This window comes from Stegostoma tigrinum, chromosome 16 (genome assembly GCF_030684315.1).
Source record: "Stegostoma tigrinum isolate sSteTig4 chromosome 16, sSteTig4.hap1, whole genome shotgun sequence".
Taxonomy (NCBI): Eukaryota; Metazoa; Chordata; class Chondrichthyes; order Orectolobiformes; family Stegostomatidae; genus Stegostoma; species Stegostoma tigrinum.
The window spans coordinates 27,700,425-27,717,994 of NC_081369.1; the positions used below are offsets into that span (position 1 = coordinate 27,700,425).

The window sequence follows — 17,570 nt, forward strand, 5'->3', positions numbered from 1 at the left end:
TTCATGTCTTGCTGCATTAAGTTTCATCATCCGTACAGCTGCACGTTCCATAAGCCTCTTAAAAGCTATCACTATCCTTACAATTTAGAATAATTCTAAGTTTGTCTTATCTCTGGGATTATATTCCTAAAAATTATGACATTAAGTGAAGCTTTGATTCTGATATGAATCGATGTTAAAACTGGTGTTGGGTTGTGTGGAGTCTTTATTAGTGAAAAAAACACTATTTTTGTACATTTTAAAAACAGAAATAGGCACACAAAATGACTGACTGAATTCCTACATTGCTAGATAAAATAATCATTGAAATAATTGTTTTAAAAACCAATTTAAGAGGAAGACATAACATTTTTGCTTTACTTGTCCCTAGTGTGCTGCCATCTCCGAGGTTTGTTTGTCCCACTGCTCAGTGGGACTGCACCTCATGGCTGGTTTCAGGGCCTTGTATTTTGGCTCACTGTCAGTGGTGCATTGGCTCACTAGCATTTCTTCCCCTGTCTCTCCCTGTAAAAGTGGCCTGGACTATAGGATTCCTGCTGCAGGCTGTGTCTAGTGGCTGACAGGGCAAGTCTGTCCTCAACTCACTGAATTTGGCCCTCCTTCAGACCATAAGACCACAAGACATAGGAGTGGAAGTAAGGCCATTCGGCCCCTCGAGTCTACTCTGCCATTTAAATCATGGCTGATGGGCATTTCAACTCCACTTCCCTGCACTCTCCCTGTAGCCCTTGATTCCTTGTGCGATCAAGAATTTATTGATCTCTGCCTTGAAGATATTTAACGTCCCGGCCTCCCCTGCGCTCCGTGGCAATGAATTCCACAGGCCCGCCACTCTCTGGCTGAAGAAGTGTATCCTCATTTCTGTTTTAAATTTACCCCCCTCTAATTCTAAGGCTGTGCCCACGGGTCCTAGTCTCTCCGCCTAAAGGAAACAACTTCCAGGCGTCCACCCTTTCTAAGCCATACATTATCTTGTAAGTTGCTATTAGATCTCTCCTCAACCTTCTAAACTCTAATGAATACAATCCCAGGATCCTCAGCCGTTCATCGTACGTTAAACCTAGCATTCCAGGGATCATCCATGTGAATCTCCGCTGGACACGCTCCAGCGCCAGTATGTCCTTTCTGAAGTGTGAGGCCCAAAATTGGACACAGTATTCTAAATGGGGCCTAACTAGAGCTTTGTAAAGTCTCAGAAGCACATCGCTGCTTCTATATTCCAACCCTCTTGAGATAAACGACAACATTACGTTTGCTTTCTTAATCACGGACTCTACCTGCAAGTTAACTTTTACAGAATCCTGGACCAACACTCCCAGATCCCTTTGTACTTCTGCTTTATGAATTTTCTCACCATTTAGAAAATAGTCCATACCTGTATTCTTTTTTTCCAAAGTGCAAAACCTCACACTTACTCACGTTGAATTTCATCAGCCATTTCCTGGACCGCTGTCCTAAACTGTCTAAATCTTTTTGCAGCCTCCCCACCTCCTCGGTCCTACCTATTTTCGTATCATCGGCAAACTTCGCCAGAATGCCCCCAGTCCCTCCATCCAGATCATTAATATATAAGGTGAACAGCTGTGGCCCGAACACTGAACCCTGCGGGACACCACTTGTCGCTGGTTGCCATTCCAAAAAAGAGCCTTTTATCCCAACTCTCTGCCTTCTGTCAGACAGCCAATCCTCAATCCCAGCCAGTAGCTGTGCATGCTTGCTCTAGATTTCCCCATGCCTTTTCTCTATTGCTAATCCAAAATCGAAGAAACTATAATCCCTAAATGCTCCCCTACTGAAATTGATCCACCTTACTACCTAGAAAATGGACTGATAAATATTTCGTTACTTTTTGGGTCAGAAAGACTGCTCTTAAAAATTCTACTGAGCACACTTCAGAAACACATCTTCCTCTTGTCCCTGTCCAATGTTGCTACCTCAGTTTATATTAAGAAAATTGAAGAGCCCTACCCCCCCCCTGTAACTACTGTATAGTTCTCATACCCCTCTGTAATTACCCTGCAGATTTGTTCCTCAATATGATTCTTAGTAGCTGGTAACTTATAGAATACGCCTAGTAGGGTAATGGCACGTTTATCATTATTAACTCTCAGCAAGTAGTTTCTGACCTTGGTCCCTCCAGGGACAACCCTTTGAAAACCAGTCTTTTATCCTCTTAATCAATACTGCCACCCTTTGTGCCTTTTTTTATTTTTTGCTACCCTACCCTTCCTGTATTCAGAAATATTTAGTATCCCTCTGTAATCAGCACACATCATATTCTCTTTTTGCTTTCTTGACCTGAAGCTCATCTTATTTTACCACATTTGTAGACCTGAGTTAGATCTTATTGTAGTTCCTCTTCGTCTGGCTCCACTAGTACCTTACAGTGTCTTACTCCAGTGCTATGTCTCTTTCCCAGTTCCTTCTGAACATTTCTATCTTTCCGACTACTACATCCTGGTTTCCACATCCCTGGCATTTTGCTCTTGCCTTTAGTTTTTTTTCAAAAGGTGGACTTTGTTTAATTAATAGCCAAGTTTTGGATCTTGATTGCTCATGTTGGTTCTGTTTCGCCTTAATAATGTCCTACATTGTGAGCCTTGCTTCTTGAGTAGATTTTAAACAGTAACTTCAAATTATGAGATAATCACTTAACTTTGAAGTGCAATATGCTGTGTTGGATTTGACAAGTTATGCAATAGTTGGTGTCCGTGAAGAAGTGTATTTATTGAATTTGTATATTCACTTTGTCATGCTTTTTGTTACAATCGCTGATAGTCTTTCAGCTGTTTAATTTGCATTTTGGGCTACTCACATTAAGGTGTAACAAGATAAAGTTCCGTTTTGAAATCTGTGTATATACATACAGCATATATACTACAAAAGCTTGTTTATCACACTTGATCCTCCAAATTTTCATCTTCCCCCCCCCCCTATGTTTCCCCCTGCAGGAAAGACCCCAATGCATTTTTTTCATTCCCTGTTACTGATTTTATTGCTCCTGGATATTCTCTGATCATTAAACACCCAATGGACTTCAGCTCAATGAAGGAGAAGGTGAAGAAAAATGAGTATCAGGACCTGGAGGAATTAAAGGTACAGTAATTGAAATGTTGATTGTACATTATGCCCAATTAGCAATAAATATTAAAATATGATCAAAAGATTTTGAAAAATCAGCAGAACTTTGCTTTTAAGAAACTCTAACCTGTCTGCCCCCCGCTTCATACAGTCCGCACATAGCTGTTACCGGAACTGTGTCCAGTCTCTGATGTTCAATACAGTGTCAGCACAATTGATTTGCTTGGTTATGAAAGCAGTATTGACAAAATGTAATCACAGTAAATGTGCCTTTGTTCATAATTCCAATGCAACTACTGCTTTTAAAGTAATATGGATTATATAGCAAATGAGAGGATTCTACAACTTCTAGTAAAATAGATGGAGAGCAGTCTTGCATAATGTTTAAATTGAGAAAATTTTAAAGAACACTAATCAGAAATCTGTTATATGTTCTTGCTAAAAATGTTACACATTTGAGAAAACATTTATGGGGGGGGGGACATCAGCATATATTTAGAAAGGGACCAGTAGATATCAGCTGCTGGTTTTGTTGAATCTAACTCATTGGACATAAAGGTAATTTACTGCATATGAAACACTTTCAGGCGTTCCTGAACATCAGTATTACAGAAGCCATTCACCCCGTCGTGTCTGGTTGTCCAAGTGAGCAATTCAGTTAGTGCACTTCTCCCCGAACCCTGCATATTTTTCCCTTTCAGTAAGTGTACTTATATATGTGTGCAAGACTTTTATACCTTTGTACTGTGCATGTTGCAGCAATAAGCCAGTTTCCAAGCAACTTAAAATAACACTTGAATCCTGTTCCCAGCATTTCAACAGACATGTTTTCTTACCTCATATTTAAACTGTGTCAGTATCACATACACTATTCTCAAGCATATTATTTTTAAGGTATGTGGATGTAAATTTTAATTTGTTTATAAAAATGTTACGTATAATGACATTCCCACAGCTGCGCTGGGGCATCCTTTTCCATTTCAGCATATCCAAAATACCTTAGGAGTAGTTGACAGCCCACTGTACATAATGACATCATTAGACTGGAAAATCAGGGAGGGTGTAACATTGCCTGAACTCTTCACCACTGCCTAAAGATTTAAAAAAAATCAGCTTCTTGGTATTCAGCCTCTTAATTGATATTTGAAGAAGTAATCCAATATTGTTTAAGATCGGTTAGAATTTGTCGACTTACATGTGAGACTGTTTCTATCCTCCTGTGTAGATTATTTGACTTTGCAAGTGTTGTGCAAGGTTCTTTATTTTTATAACTAATGTAAAATCATAACATCCTACACAATTTCCTGTCTGTCACTCTTCAATGACTCAATTTTCTATGTCACCTATCAAAGAAACAATTTCTGTAACCACTGATCAAATTTATTGTGCACTGCTCAGAGAAACCCAGTGAGCTACAAACTTAAGAATAGCCTTGGACCTCACCGTTATAATTAACAGTAGTTAAGCTCTGTGTCCTTGAAGTGACACAGCTTCATCTTAAAATAATGCCATCTGTATTAGTTGGAGTCACATGAATACTACAAAAGAATAAATCATCCAGTTTGTCACATGTATTGTCACAGCAGATATAGAAGTGTGTATTGAGTCAGTATAAGTAGCCTTATTTTGGTTACAATTTGAAAACCTACTATCGAATTTTTCAGTTCAGATCTCTTTCTTTTACAGGGAGATTTTAAAATGATGTGTGAAAATGCCATGACCTATAACAGGCCAGACACTATCTACTATAAGGCTGCAAAGAAGTTGTTGCACTCTGGAATGAAAATCCTTAGCCAGGTAAATCATCAAATAATAAAATGTGAGGCTGGATGAACACAGCAGGCCAAGCAGCATCTCAGGAGCACAAAAGCTGACGTTTCGGGCCTAGACCCTTCATCAGAGAGATCAGCTTTTGTGCTCCTGAGATGCTGCTTGGCCTGCTGTGTTCATCCAGCCTCACATTTTATTATCTTGGAATCTCCAGCATCTGCAGTTCCCATTATCTCTAAATCATCAAATATATTTTTTATCTATTTCATTATGGTTTAATTGCTCAGGCTCAAGAAAACTTATACTTGGTCTCTACTTAAGAACTTTAAAATGTTAGAATCAGTATTTATGTACAGAATTGTTTTTCAGTAGTTAACGAGAATTCCTATCTATTATAAATACGTACTGCAGCCACAGGTAAAGCATTATGAACTGGTAGCATGTAACTCTACTGGTTAAAACTCTAAACCTTCCTCCCACACTTTACACACGTATCATTACACGTACAAAAGAAACATACATGAGGGGGAAAACATATGGGTGCTGTGGGTGGAGGAAAAGACTGGAAAATTTCAATGGTACTTGTTCACAGGATTTGCTGAGATGATCTTTGTGCTAATCAGATCTCTGCTTCTTAATCTTCCTTCTCTATGTACTTTCACTTATTTTCAAATGGCGTGAGGTGACTGGTTCAAACTTATAAAAGTCTCTAACTTATTTAATAAATGTCACAATTTACAGCAATTTCTGAAGAAAAAAATTAAATGTTAAACAGACTTCTGGCCTCACGATCACAGCCAAAATCTATTCTGCTACCTATTCAACCCATCACAGTGTTGTTAATGGGCAAAAGGCCTTTGTCATTGGTCTATGGACTCATGATGAACTATCTGTCAGCTGCTATGGTCAGATCGGTCCCCATTTGTACACCGACCTTGGCTCCAGCTCGTCTGCAAATTACACTTCAACTATTGCTTGAGTAAGTGGCCAGAGAAACAGCACTTACAATAAATGTCACATTACTTGTTTTCAAAAAGTGCAGCAATCCTTCAACCAACAGTTTTTAAAACTGTTCCTTTCCCACTTCAGTCCATAATCAAAACCACAGAAGCATAAAAGTCATAGTCTTTTTAATTGTTTTAATTAATGAAAAATATATTATTGGACCGTATCAGCCAAAGACCGGACGTACAGCTGAATTGCATGTTGGGATTTTGATATGCTGAACTGCATGGCAGTTACTGGCATAATTTCATCTTGCTATGGATAATTACCCTGCTGCCTGGAATTCTAAATTAAAAATAATTTGTTCTTCCCATCAGTGCTTTCTAGTACACTGTTTGCTTTCTGGATTTGATTCCATCCCATTCACTATGCACATTTTATACCCCCTTCAGGTACTCTGTTATTTTGAGCCCTCAGTATCTGCCATGAGCTTTTTTTCTTAACCTTCACCTTTGTATCCTTTGACTTCCAGAGTTCTTTGGTCATAGTCTTACTCCATCTTTATGGGACATATTTGCTATTTTCTCCTGCTCTGATCTGCAAGTCGTGACTTCCATTCCTTTTGGGTCTAACTGTATCCAATCTTCGAAAAATAAGCCTTTCTCCAGTTTCAAACTTTTATTCCCAGCCCATCGTATTCTTTACCATAATTATCCCGAGTATATCTGACTTATGTTTGCTATTTCCAAAATGCTCCCTACTGATATGTCTTCTTCTTGCCACAGCTCATTTCTGAATATTAGGTCCAGAACTGCCCTGCCCTTTTTGTATCATCTTAAACAACTTGTTAAAAAAAAATTATCCTTGATGCACTATAAAAATTTTGCTTCCTCTCTACCTTACACACCTAAAACTGTCCCAATTAATATCTGGGTATTCAAAATCCCATTTTATTTCTGCCTTATTATCCTTACACTTCAGAACTTTGACGACAGATTTGATTCTCTGTGTTTCCCTGCTTGTTTGAGGGTCTGCAGTCCACACCTGACAGAGTATTGCCAGATTGTGTGATATACTCCTACCCATTTGGTCTCATGTGATGAACCCTCAAAGATATCATTCTCTCCTTACAGCTATAATTGATTCCTTGATCAATATTGCAACACCTCTTCCTCTTCAGTCCCTTTCTTTGTCTTATCCGTATAACTAGAAATGTTGAGCTGCCAAGGCTGTGCTTATCTTTCAGCTAAGTCTTCTTCCTAGCTATGATATTATACTGCCACATGCCGAAATGTGCCCTCATCCCCCTTTTTCTGATGAAGGGTCTAGGCTCGAAACATCAGCTTTTGTGCTCCTAAGATGCTGCTTGGCCTGCTGTGGTCATCAGCTCCACACTTTGTTTTCTCGGATTCTCCAGCATCTGCAGTTCCCATTATCTCTGCCCTCAGCTCACTTCTGTTATTCCTCAGGCTCTTTGCATTAAAGTATGTTCCATTTAGCCTCGCTAAACTCACTCACTTCTTCCTTATCTATCCTTGGTTTCCTCTGCTTTCCAGACTCGGTTGTGTTTTAACTTCTAGTTCCAACTCAGTTTCTCTCCCTCTCTGAGCTATCTATCCGGATCCTCTTCCCCACAATTCTAGTTTAAATCCATTCCAATGGCACTAGCATTCCTCCCTGTGAGGATTATGGTCCCATTCCTATTCAGGTGTAACCTGTCCAACTTGTACAAGTCCGGCCTTCCTCAGAAACAATCTCAATACCTCAGGAATCTAACCTCATCCCCTCCTCTAACATCTCTCCAGCCTCGCATTCAACTCCAGTGTCCCTCTATTCTTACATTCAGTACTACGTAGCACCATGGGTAGCTTGCAGATAACTACCTTTTTTAACCTGCTTTTCAATTTCCTACCTCACTGTTTGAAACCTGCCTGCAGGACTCATTTATCTTTTTATCCCTATATCATTGGTTCCAACGTAGAGCACACCAAACTCTGGCTGGTCAACTTCAAACTGCCCTGAAGCTGTTCTCTGGCATCCTTGACCCTGGGATCATGGATGCAACATATCATCTAGGGGTCACATCTGTGACCACAGAGGTACCTGTCTAGCGCCCTCACCACTATTGCCTTTCCATACTCTTTCTCCCTCTCCCTGAGGAGATGGACACCCCACATTGCCCTGGCTTTGGCTGATCATCACAGAGGAACTGTCAGTCTCACTGATGTCCAAAACGGTTTTCAAGCAAGATTGTTCAAGGGATTCCCTCACTACCTGCCCAGTCCTCTTCTATCGAGTAGTTACCCATTCCTTCTCTGCTGACACTTCCTTAAGCTGCAGGGTGACCTGAAACATGCAGTCCACAAACCTCTCAACCTCGTGAATGCACTGGACTGCCCCCACAATTGCTGCACCTGCTCCAAAACCTGGAGCTTCTGTTGCTCCAGCCAAGCACACTTCTCGTACACATGGTCATCCAGACTGTAAGCAGCATCGAGCACCAAGCACGTAGTACAGGATGTGCAAATTATAGGTCCGAGTTTCCCATTCATAACTGAATAGAATATGGATCCCTTGCTTTTATTTTACTTTCTCCTAAATATAAACTAGAAAGATCATATTCTTTTTTATGTTCCATGTTCCACTCAGGCACATCAACGGTCTGTCTGCTTCTTTACCATGCTGCTTGCTTTACCCACTCTTCTGGGTGGTGCTGAGTGTCTATTACATGATCATTGCCTCACCCATTCCTCTGGGTGGTACTAACATTTTTTTATTTCAAAAATATACCTGATTCATAAAAGTCTTGTTATACATATGTTGTCATTGGAGCAGTTCAATTCTTATGTACACAGTTTTTACATATGGAGAACATACAAACCCAAAGCATTTACTTATACAAGATTCCATTTACATCCATTTGAATCACCAGGAGGGTCTGATAAGTGAACAGATCCTACTGTACTTCAGCAGAAAGATCTTTAAATGGTAGTCTTTCCTCATTGCACCTTGGTGGCAGCTGCACCAAGCTTTAGCGCATCCTTCAGAACGTAGTCCTGAACATTGGCATGTCCAACTCTGCAGCACTTGGTCAAGGTCAATTCTTTGCTCTAGAAGACCAACAACTTTCAAGCAGACCAAAGAGTGTCTTTCACCGAGTTGATTGTCCTCCAGGCGTAGTCAGTATTTGTCTAGGTGTGCATCCCAGGGAATACACCGTATAGCACAGAGTCCTGTGTCACAGCTACTCAGGACGAACCTTGACAAAAACCATCGCATCTTTTTCCTGATTTCCTTTGCAAAGGAACACTCCAGAAGGCAATGTGTGACAGTCTCAACACCACAACAGGCACTTCAAGAGCAGTGGGTGGTGACAGAGAGAGTCCGGGCCTACACGATGGATCTCATAGGTAGCACTCTTCTCACCACCGTATAAGCGACGTCTTGGTGCTTCTGGGAAAGTTTAAGTGATGAAGCATTCTGCCAAATGACTTTGACAGTCTGTTCGGGGAACAGCCGGACAGAATCCATCCTGCTTCTCATGCAGGGTCTTGAGGACGCTATGTGCTGACTACTTCCTGATAAACGTATGGTCAAAGGTGTTTTTCTTTGCACGTTTGTCCATGAAAGACATGCAACAATCCAACTACTTGGAGCATTCCATGGTAGTGCAGCCAGTACCATCCCTCGCAACACCTGGGATAGGTAGAACCTCTGTACTTTTAGTGATGCTGACTGCATGTCACAGCATCCTCACCTCACCTGCTTGTTGGTATCCTTCCCTCACCCTCTCCTCCCTCAGCCAGGCAGTCCCACAGACTGTCTGTCTGATTTAAAATGAACTGAACTCTTGATGGTTTTCAATAAGTTATTTTGTTTAATATGGCTTGATTCCTAATTCAGTCTCAACAACATTTTGAAACTTTACCTTGGAAACAACATTTGGACATTTTTGAGTGTTCTGTTTTATATAATGACTGTCATTAAATGCTGTGATTGCAGGCCCAGTGGAGATCTACATCGAGTTTCACGAGCTTTTAGCTGCAGTAGATAGCGTCCTGCCAGCATTGACTACTCTGGAGAGTTTTCTGCATTAGGCTCTTCCAGAGTTAGTTCTGTGGATGCGTACAAGCTCTGTAAAGCTGAGATGTCAGGAGAAAGCACTTATTACAACATTTGTAGACCTTGTCCATTTTTACATAAGTCAAAGTAAAATACATGTTTCCACATGTTAACTTAGTACCGGGATTGATGGAGAAGTAGGAACTATTACTTATTCAGTTCTTTGTCTGTGGCCATTTAACGGTGGCACAGAGTATTCTGTGTGGACGACTCACTCAGTATATGATTGTCTCTTTAGGAGAAAATCCAAAGCCTGAAGCAGAGTATAGATTTCATGCAGGATCTGGAGAAATCCCACAAGCAGGGGGAGAAGCTAAGGACAGGAGATTACAGTGGGGAACGCAGGAAAGATGAGGTGGATGCCAGAAGGGATCCAATGCAAACTGATGACAGAGAGAGATCAGCTGATCAGAATGAAGATCAAAGGTAAGGTATTGTGAACGCAGCTCATTACTTCCACAGCTTGCATGAAACTGTTGTCAGGGTAACAAGTGTTTCCATTCTACTAGTTTGAGTGGAAAGAAATTATATGTCATAATTGAGAATAGAGCTGAGTTTTCAAACAGTACATATCTTCACATTAGAAGCATTTCACATAGTTAGCAAGGAAGGTATTCCTTTTGGCAATTACTGACAGTTTTTGAGAACGTGTGGAAATGCAATTTGATGTAAGGGTATTTGCTTAAGAAAAATCCATTGCATCCTTGTTCCAATAATACTGCACTAACATTTCCATAGAGATTGTTGAGTTTAAATCAGATGCACTGACCATGCTGGCACTGATGTTGTATGTTCAGTGTTTGGGGTGATAAACTCCTACTTGAGTATTTCTTATGAGTGAAGAATTGATGGAGATTGTAAAGCAAGTGACTTAATTGTTACATCCCCTGTGGTAACTTTAGTTGGATCTTCACTGTCAAAGTTCATTTACAACACCTGGTTCTTGGTGAGATGTTGGCAGAGTACCAGTTCCTGTAAATACGTATTACAGTAAATGAGGTGAGGTAAAATTAATCAGAGGACAGATTGGAAAAGGAAGGCTAATAGAACGAGTGTCTACAGCAATTATTAATTTAGTTATTAATTCAGTTTATACATTAAATGTCATTTAATTTCTGAGAACTGTTAAGATAATCTTTATTACATGATATTATAAAGAAACTTGAATTTATATTATGACTTTTACAACCATAGAACATCTCAAACAGCTGATGGATATTTGTTTAGTCATTTGTAGGAGACTGCCAGTTTGCGCGTACAGTTCTGAGAAGCAATTATGTGATAACGACCAGATATTGATTTTATTCAAAAAAGGGCCATACAATGTTTTAAGTCTTGCTGAGAAAACAGGTGGTGTCTGAGTTTAACATCTCATATAAAAATTAATGATAAATATTGATTTCTCCTTTGTAGAATGCATATTATTTGAATTCTGAGGGTTCCATAATTGTCCATTTTAATGCATATCAAAGTTAAATATGGGGATGTATTTCTGTAATGTTAGGGAGACAGCGAACGATTGTATGATCAATGATTATTTTCTGCTGACTGTTTTACAAAGGCTGGAAAAGGAATCTCGTGAGGATGCATCTAGCAGTTCCAATCATGTGATTGACAGAGAATTGGAAAAAGTTGACCGTATTATTGAGGAATCTTCTGGAAAACTGACCCGGCGTAAAATAGATAGTAAGGTAAATGCTGTTTCCTTTACTTAATGTGATGAGTCAAGGTGCTGAATGTTTGTTTGTACTGTTTAAGGATTTCTTAGTTTTAGTTTAAAACGATGTGCCTTTCCATCACACCAAATGCTGATATCTGAAAGCACAGGTAAGATCAGTGGGTTTTCAGCACCTTTGGAAGGATATCACTTCCTCCAGATAGGGGGAGAAAAAGGAAGATGAATATTGACACAATTAAAATTCTTCACATGTTTAATTTTTATTTTCAGTTTGAATTCCGGAGAAGAAAAGTTGATGGCACCACTACCCTTGGAATTCTGAATGCAGTAGAACCTGACATGGGAGGTAAGAGATTGTGGAAAAATGAGTTACATTGGTGCCAGAATATTTCAGTATATTGAAGCTTATCAGTCTAACTGCAATAAGAAGATTAGTAATTCAAATTAAAAATGTATGATCCATACTGCAGCGGTTCAAGAACTCAGTTCAGCACCACCTTCTCAAGGACAACTAGAGATGGGCAATAAATGCTGGCCAGCCAGCAATGCCCACATCTCACAAATGAATAAAGAAAAAAACTTCAAACTACTGTTACACAGTCCTCTGCATTGCATCTTCATGTCCAGTGCGTCAGGCAATTCTTTTGGCCTTTTCACTGTTAGTTGCCCTTTGGGTTTATCAATGTGAGGTACTGATGAGCTTGTGGAATAGTTGCCCCAGGGAGTTGAGTATTTTTCTTTTAATGTTAGCTATTGCCATCAATTCCTTACACATTACCTTCTGCAATCTTGGGTTGGATATTGTTCATAGTCAGCATTCTCCTTTGGCCTCATCCTGAGAAGAGCATTCTTAGCTGCTGTATTGACATTTTGACTTCACCACTCCAACAACATGGTGACCTGTCGATGGGCAAGCTAACTTGTGAGGAATTGTGTGCACCTGCCTACTGGGGGCTGGGTTGAAATTTTAGAACCCACTAAATACCCCTAGGACCAATAAACAAAATTGGACTTGTCACATTTTTTTGGGGTATATTCAAAAGCAAGTATCTAAAGTGAAAGAGATGTTTTGGCATAAACTGCTCCACCTAAGTCCATGTTCAGTGCTGTCATTTTACTTGATCATTTACATTCACTTAGCACAATATTACTAAAACACGCTGCTGCTTTATTGCAGACCCAAGTTACTGTCCATTGAAGCTTGGTGTGATGGCTGGCAGATTACAGTCTGGAATCAATACCCTGCAAGGATTTAAGGAGGACAAACGTAATAAAGTCATTCCAGGTTAGTGCTGCAAATATATTGGTTCCATGAAAGTTAACCGGCCTTAAGCCTTTTTAACAGTTTTACGTACCTTCTGCAAAGCCAAGGATGCCACAGAGAACAAGCAGCAGGGCAATTCCATGGTATCTTCACTTAAATTGCAGAGATTATTACCACTGCACTGATTTTCATTTTTAAGCAGAATCATTCATTGGTAATGTATTGGGTGGAGTTCTGATTTGCCTGGTAATTTAAGGGGTTTGTAAGTAGAGTCTAACACATTATTCTAGAGTTATATCTTTCACTAACAATTTCAATCCACTGTTAGATCAAGGTGTGGTCACATGAACCTGACTTTTTACTTGCTGCAGTGTTTTCTTTGGAAGTAAACTGCTTTTATTTGTCACTGTTATGTTTTGTTGCAGTAACCTACTTGAATTATGGACCATTCAGTTCTTACGCTCCAGTTTATGATTCTACTTGTGCTAATCTCAGCAAAGAGGATTCGGACCTGGTATATTCAACATATGGCGATGAATTGGGTATGTCGGGATCCTTCAGGTGAGTGCCAACCCTAATTCTTTAAAGAAACCCATGAAAATTGGCATTGGTACTCCAGCACTAGTGAATGAACATCAGAAATGTAGTGCCAATCGTGATTATTTCCACTCCAATGTATAATCTTATTAATTAATTGGAGAGTGATATCACAGTTAGCACAAAATAATCATCTGATTATAGAATAAATCATCTCAGTTTCTATGTGAGACAAACTAAAACAATTCTGTTTCTTATAACTGGTTTCCTGCTGCCTAGACTTTAGGTAAAATTTTAAAAAGGAAAATGCACAATGCTACTGAGACTTAGCTAAATGTCATTTATTCTATTAATTGCTCACAAACTGGTCAGATGTATGACATTAGAAGTCTCTATTTTCTAAACTAGGAAAGTTAATGCAATTAATTGTGTTGCATTGTCTTTTTTTTAAAGTAGTACAGGAATCTGCAATCAGACATTTTCTGGTCAAGCCTGATGTGCTTCAATTCTTAATGTATGTGGAGCAAACGTCTCAATAAATTTACCTATAAATAGGGCAGTCAGAAATCGAAGCATTGACTAATATCGAAAACCTATTTGTTCCCAGTGTACAGCAGTTTTTGGCAAGCAATGAAGACTACAGTGTGAACATGGTGGATAATTTACTGGATTCCCTTACAAATGGTGAACATTCTAAAACAATGAAAGAGCTGGAAATAGTAAGTGTGCAATTCTCTGCTAAATGTTTGATTCTAAAAAAAACGTTTCAGTCTACACGTGAGAAGATCTCTAGACATTTGCAGTTCGGGTTATTTGTTGAAACATCACAAATAAAACAATAACAAATGCAGCTGGTTTAAAAAGTCTATTGCTGCAAATAAATGATTTACTAATCTAAGCATGAAAACTGTTAAAATAAGTAGTCAGGCAGTGAAGAGTTTGGTCTCAATGAAGGTTCTCATGGTATTTCTAATGGGTTTGTGTGGATCAGGCTCTTATTCTGATTTTCAATTGCTGATTTTTAGTGTTTTGTTGGAAATGGAATTGATGATTAAATTGAGATGAGAGGAGTTCTTGTTCATCAATAGTTATTTGTCTCACCTAGAGTAGCATGAAAGGGGCAAACCAACATTTATATGGTATGAGAGTGCTCATTGCTTATCAAGCGGACTCTACTAGAGACAAAAACAGAAGTTGCTGGAAAAGCTCAGCAGGTCTGGCAGCAACTGTAAAGAAAAATCAAAGTGAACATTTCGGGTCTGGTGGCCCTTCCTCAGAACAGGACTCTGGTCGAGGCCTCGCCACAGAGAACACACCAATTTATGATTGGCATTTTTTAAAAAATTTAAACTAAGAAGGTTCACCCTGGTCAAGACATTGCCCTGAGAAATGATTGTCACTTATTTTGTTGACTGCGGCACAGCATATGTACGTGTTCATTCTGTCTAAGGCTCTCTCTATTGGTATGTAGCTTCCAGCGTGCAAGTTTGCCAACTTTCAATCCTAAGTTAACTCAGTCTCAGTCTTTGCACACTCAGAATTATCCAGTAAATGTCTAATTAGGAATCACATCGAATGTTGGACACTTCTGTGAGTTTTGCTTGTGCAGGCTGGTCATTTACAGTCAGTACTTATAGCAAACACAAAGAGATTTGCTGTTTGACATGATCTGCCAGTCTTTGGATGGTTAATCCACGTACCTGGCATCACACTGGCACTGAAGTCTATACACCACATTACTCAGTTATGTAATAATCAGAACTTATTTTTGGTTTGTAGGCACAATCCTGTTAGTGGCGAACACCTCTTGTGTTGCTTCTGCATGGTAGCAGCCGTGAATCAACCAACTTCACCTGTTGTTCAAACCTTTGAAATACCTTTACTGTTTTGGGTAATCTGAGGTGAACTATGGAATTTTCAGGCCAAACGATAATGGCATTAGAACTGTTCGTGAATTTATACAATGCACCTCGAAAAACTATCTGACAACGTTGACTTTGATCCACTTTAGAGAATGTAGAACTGTAGGAATCGCAACATGTTTAATGACCAGTGAAGGTAATTGGGATCCTTGTGCCAAATGCTGTAAGATTGACCTTATTTGCAACATTAAGTAAAGTCCAACTCATTTGTTTGTCATGCAAGCTTGATGATAAAAAAGGGTGCACTGGAGCCATCCTTTGGGATAACATCTACCCCAGTTAGACCGTTAGTGTGGAGACAGGGGTGACTGAGGTTTGAGTGTCTGTAAGGTGGTTTTGAGGGCAAAAGGATTTAGTCTTTCTTCCTGATATTTTTCAGTTTTTACAGTATAGCTGCTATAACACAGGTCATGTTTACTTGTGTGTAATAAACATAGATGTTCTTCCAATAAAAGTACACTGGCAGTTTCTTGTGAATGTGCTCATGATAAACTAAAGCAAAAATAAAACGTCTGGTTTATCAAGCCAGGACTCGCTCTGGGATATGACTTTTCGAGTATAGGTTCATAAAATGTTTTTGGTCACTTTTGTTGTCTTTTTGACAAAGGCCAAAAATATGTAAAACTTTAGTTATTTCCTAATTTGCATTTCTGTTTAACAATTTTTTTCCCAGTGATGGTTGTGCTGACAACCAAGATAAACAGGCAACAGATTGAGACAATGTATCCATGCCTGACCACTGCCGCTTTAAATGCTTTCCGGCTCATCGGCTTTCTTATTTTGTCAATGTTTTTCCTTGTCATGAGAACACAAGAACTGACCAAATGAGACTGCTGCACTATTCAGTATGATCATTGGACGATATTGGCCTTTAATGTCACTTTCCTGCACACACCTCATGTCTCTTGATGCTGTGACATCGCAGCCTTAAACACATTCAATGATGGGGCATCCGCAGCTTTCTAGAGTAGAGAGTTCCACAGGTTCCCTTATCTCAGTTGTAAATGAGCAGCCTGTTATCCTAAAACTGTGACCTCCCACCCACCCCACTGTTCTATATGGTCCAGCCAGTGGAAACAATTCTCCATACCTGTCAAACTCCTTCATAACTCCTTGATGAATCGGCATGGTGGCTCAGTGATTAGCACTGCAGCCTCACAGCACCAGGGACCCGGGTTCGATTCCAGCCTCGGTGACTGTCTGTGCAGAGTTTGCACATTCTCCCCGTGTCTGCGTGGGTTTCCTCCCACAGTCCAAAGATGCGCAGGCTAGGTGGATCAGCCATGCTAAATTGCCCATAGTGTTCAGGGGTGTGTGGGTTATAGGGGGATGGGTCTGGGTGGGATGTTCAAGGAGAGGTGTGGACTTGTTGGGCCGAAGGGCCTGTTTCCACACTGTAGGGAATCTAAAAAAAACTGTAAACATTTCAATGAGATCACCTAACGTTCATTTGAATTCCAGAAAATATAGACCCAATTTAGTCAGCCTTTTATTGTAGGAAAATTTCTAAACTGGAAAAGACTATTTTTGCTAGGACATGATTCCGCCCCCCCCCCACCAAGTGTTCTAGGAGCACTGATAGTTTTATCAGTACAGTAGAAAGCATCCAAAAAGGAAATAGAATCATAGAATTTCTACTGTGCAGATAGAGGCTATTTCACACATTGAGTCTGCACTGACTCTGAAGAGCATCCCACCCAGACCCAGACCATCACTGTATGCCTGTAACCCTGTACTTACCATGGCTAACCCACTAACCTGCACATCTTTGAACTGTGGGCAGAAACCTGTGCAGACACAGAACATGCAAACTTTACCTGAGGCTAGAACTGAACCCAGGTCCCTGACACTGTGCTGCCCGAATACAGAGCAAATATGGTCCCGTAAAGGCGAAGGGTGGGACAAAGACCAAAGGACGCAAAGATTAAGAAGAAAAGAAAATCTTATGGTTGACACAGAGCTCAATGCAACAGACTACCTCAAGAAGTATAAAACAAAATGCAGAGGATAACAAAAGGACAATTAGGAAACAAACAGAGTGCGTGTGCAAGTATTAATGGGGAGAAAGAAGGAAAACCTGAAGGGTTTTGAAAAATGTAAACAGCAAGAGAATAACTAGGGAAATAGTGAAGACCATAGAAGTAACTCGCATGTGGACCCAGAAGACTTGGGTACAGCCTTCAATGGATACTTTGCATTGGTCTTACTCATTGGAAAAGGACAATGCAGTTATAAACATCAGGGTGGAGCA

The 17,570-nt window shown here is 39.9% G+C and overlaps 1 protein-coding gene across 2 annotated transcripts in view; it reads left to right on the forward strand.

Annotated features, from left to right (window-relative positions):
- The window catches only part of brd7 (bromodomain containing 7), a 42,636-nt gene that overhangs the window by 15,582 nt on the left and 9,484 nt on the right, over nt 1-17,570 (forward strand). For both annotated transcript variants that reach the window (XM_048547163.2, XM_048547164.2), the window contains exons 5-12: nt 2,952-3,096; nt 4,768-4,878; nt 10,157-10,344; nt 11,480-11,609; nt 11,867-11,942; nt 12,774-12,881; nt 13,286-13,421; nt 14,005-14,116. In XM_048547163.2, coding sequence (XP_048403120.2) covers nt 2,952-3,096; nt 4,768-4,878; nt 10,157-10,344; nt 11,480-11,609; nt 11,867-11,942; nt 12,774-12,881; nt 13,286-13,421; nt 14,005-14,116 — 1,006 coding nt within the window. The remainder of the gene's footprint in view (nt 1-2,951; nt 3,097-4,767; nt 4,879-10,156; nt 10,345-11,479; nt 11,610-11,866; nt 11,943-12,773; nt 12,882-13,285; nt 13,422-14,004; nt 14,117-17,570) is intronic.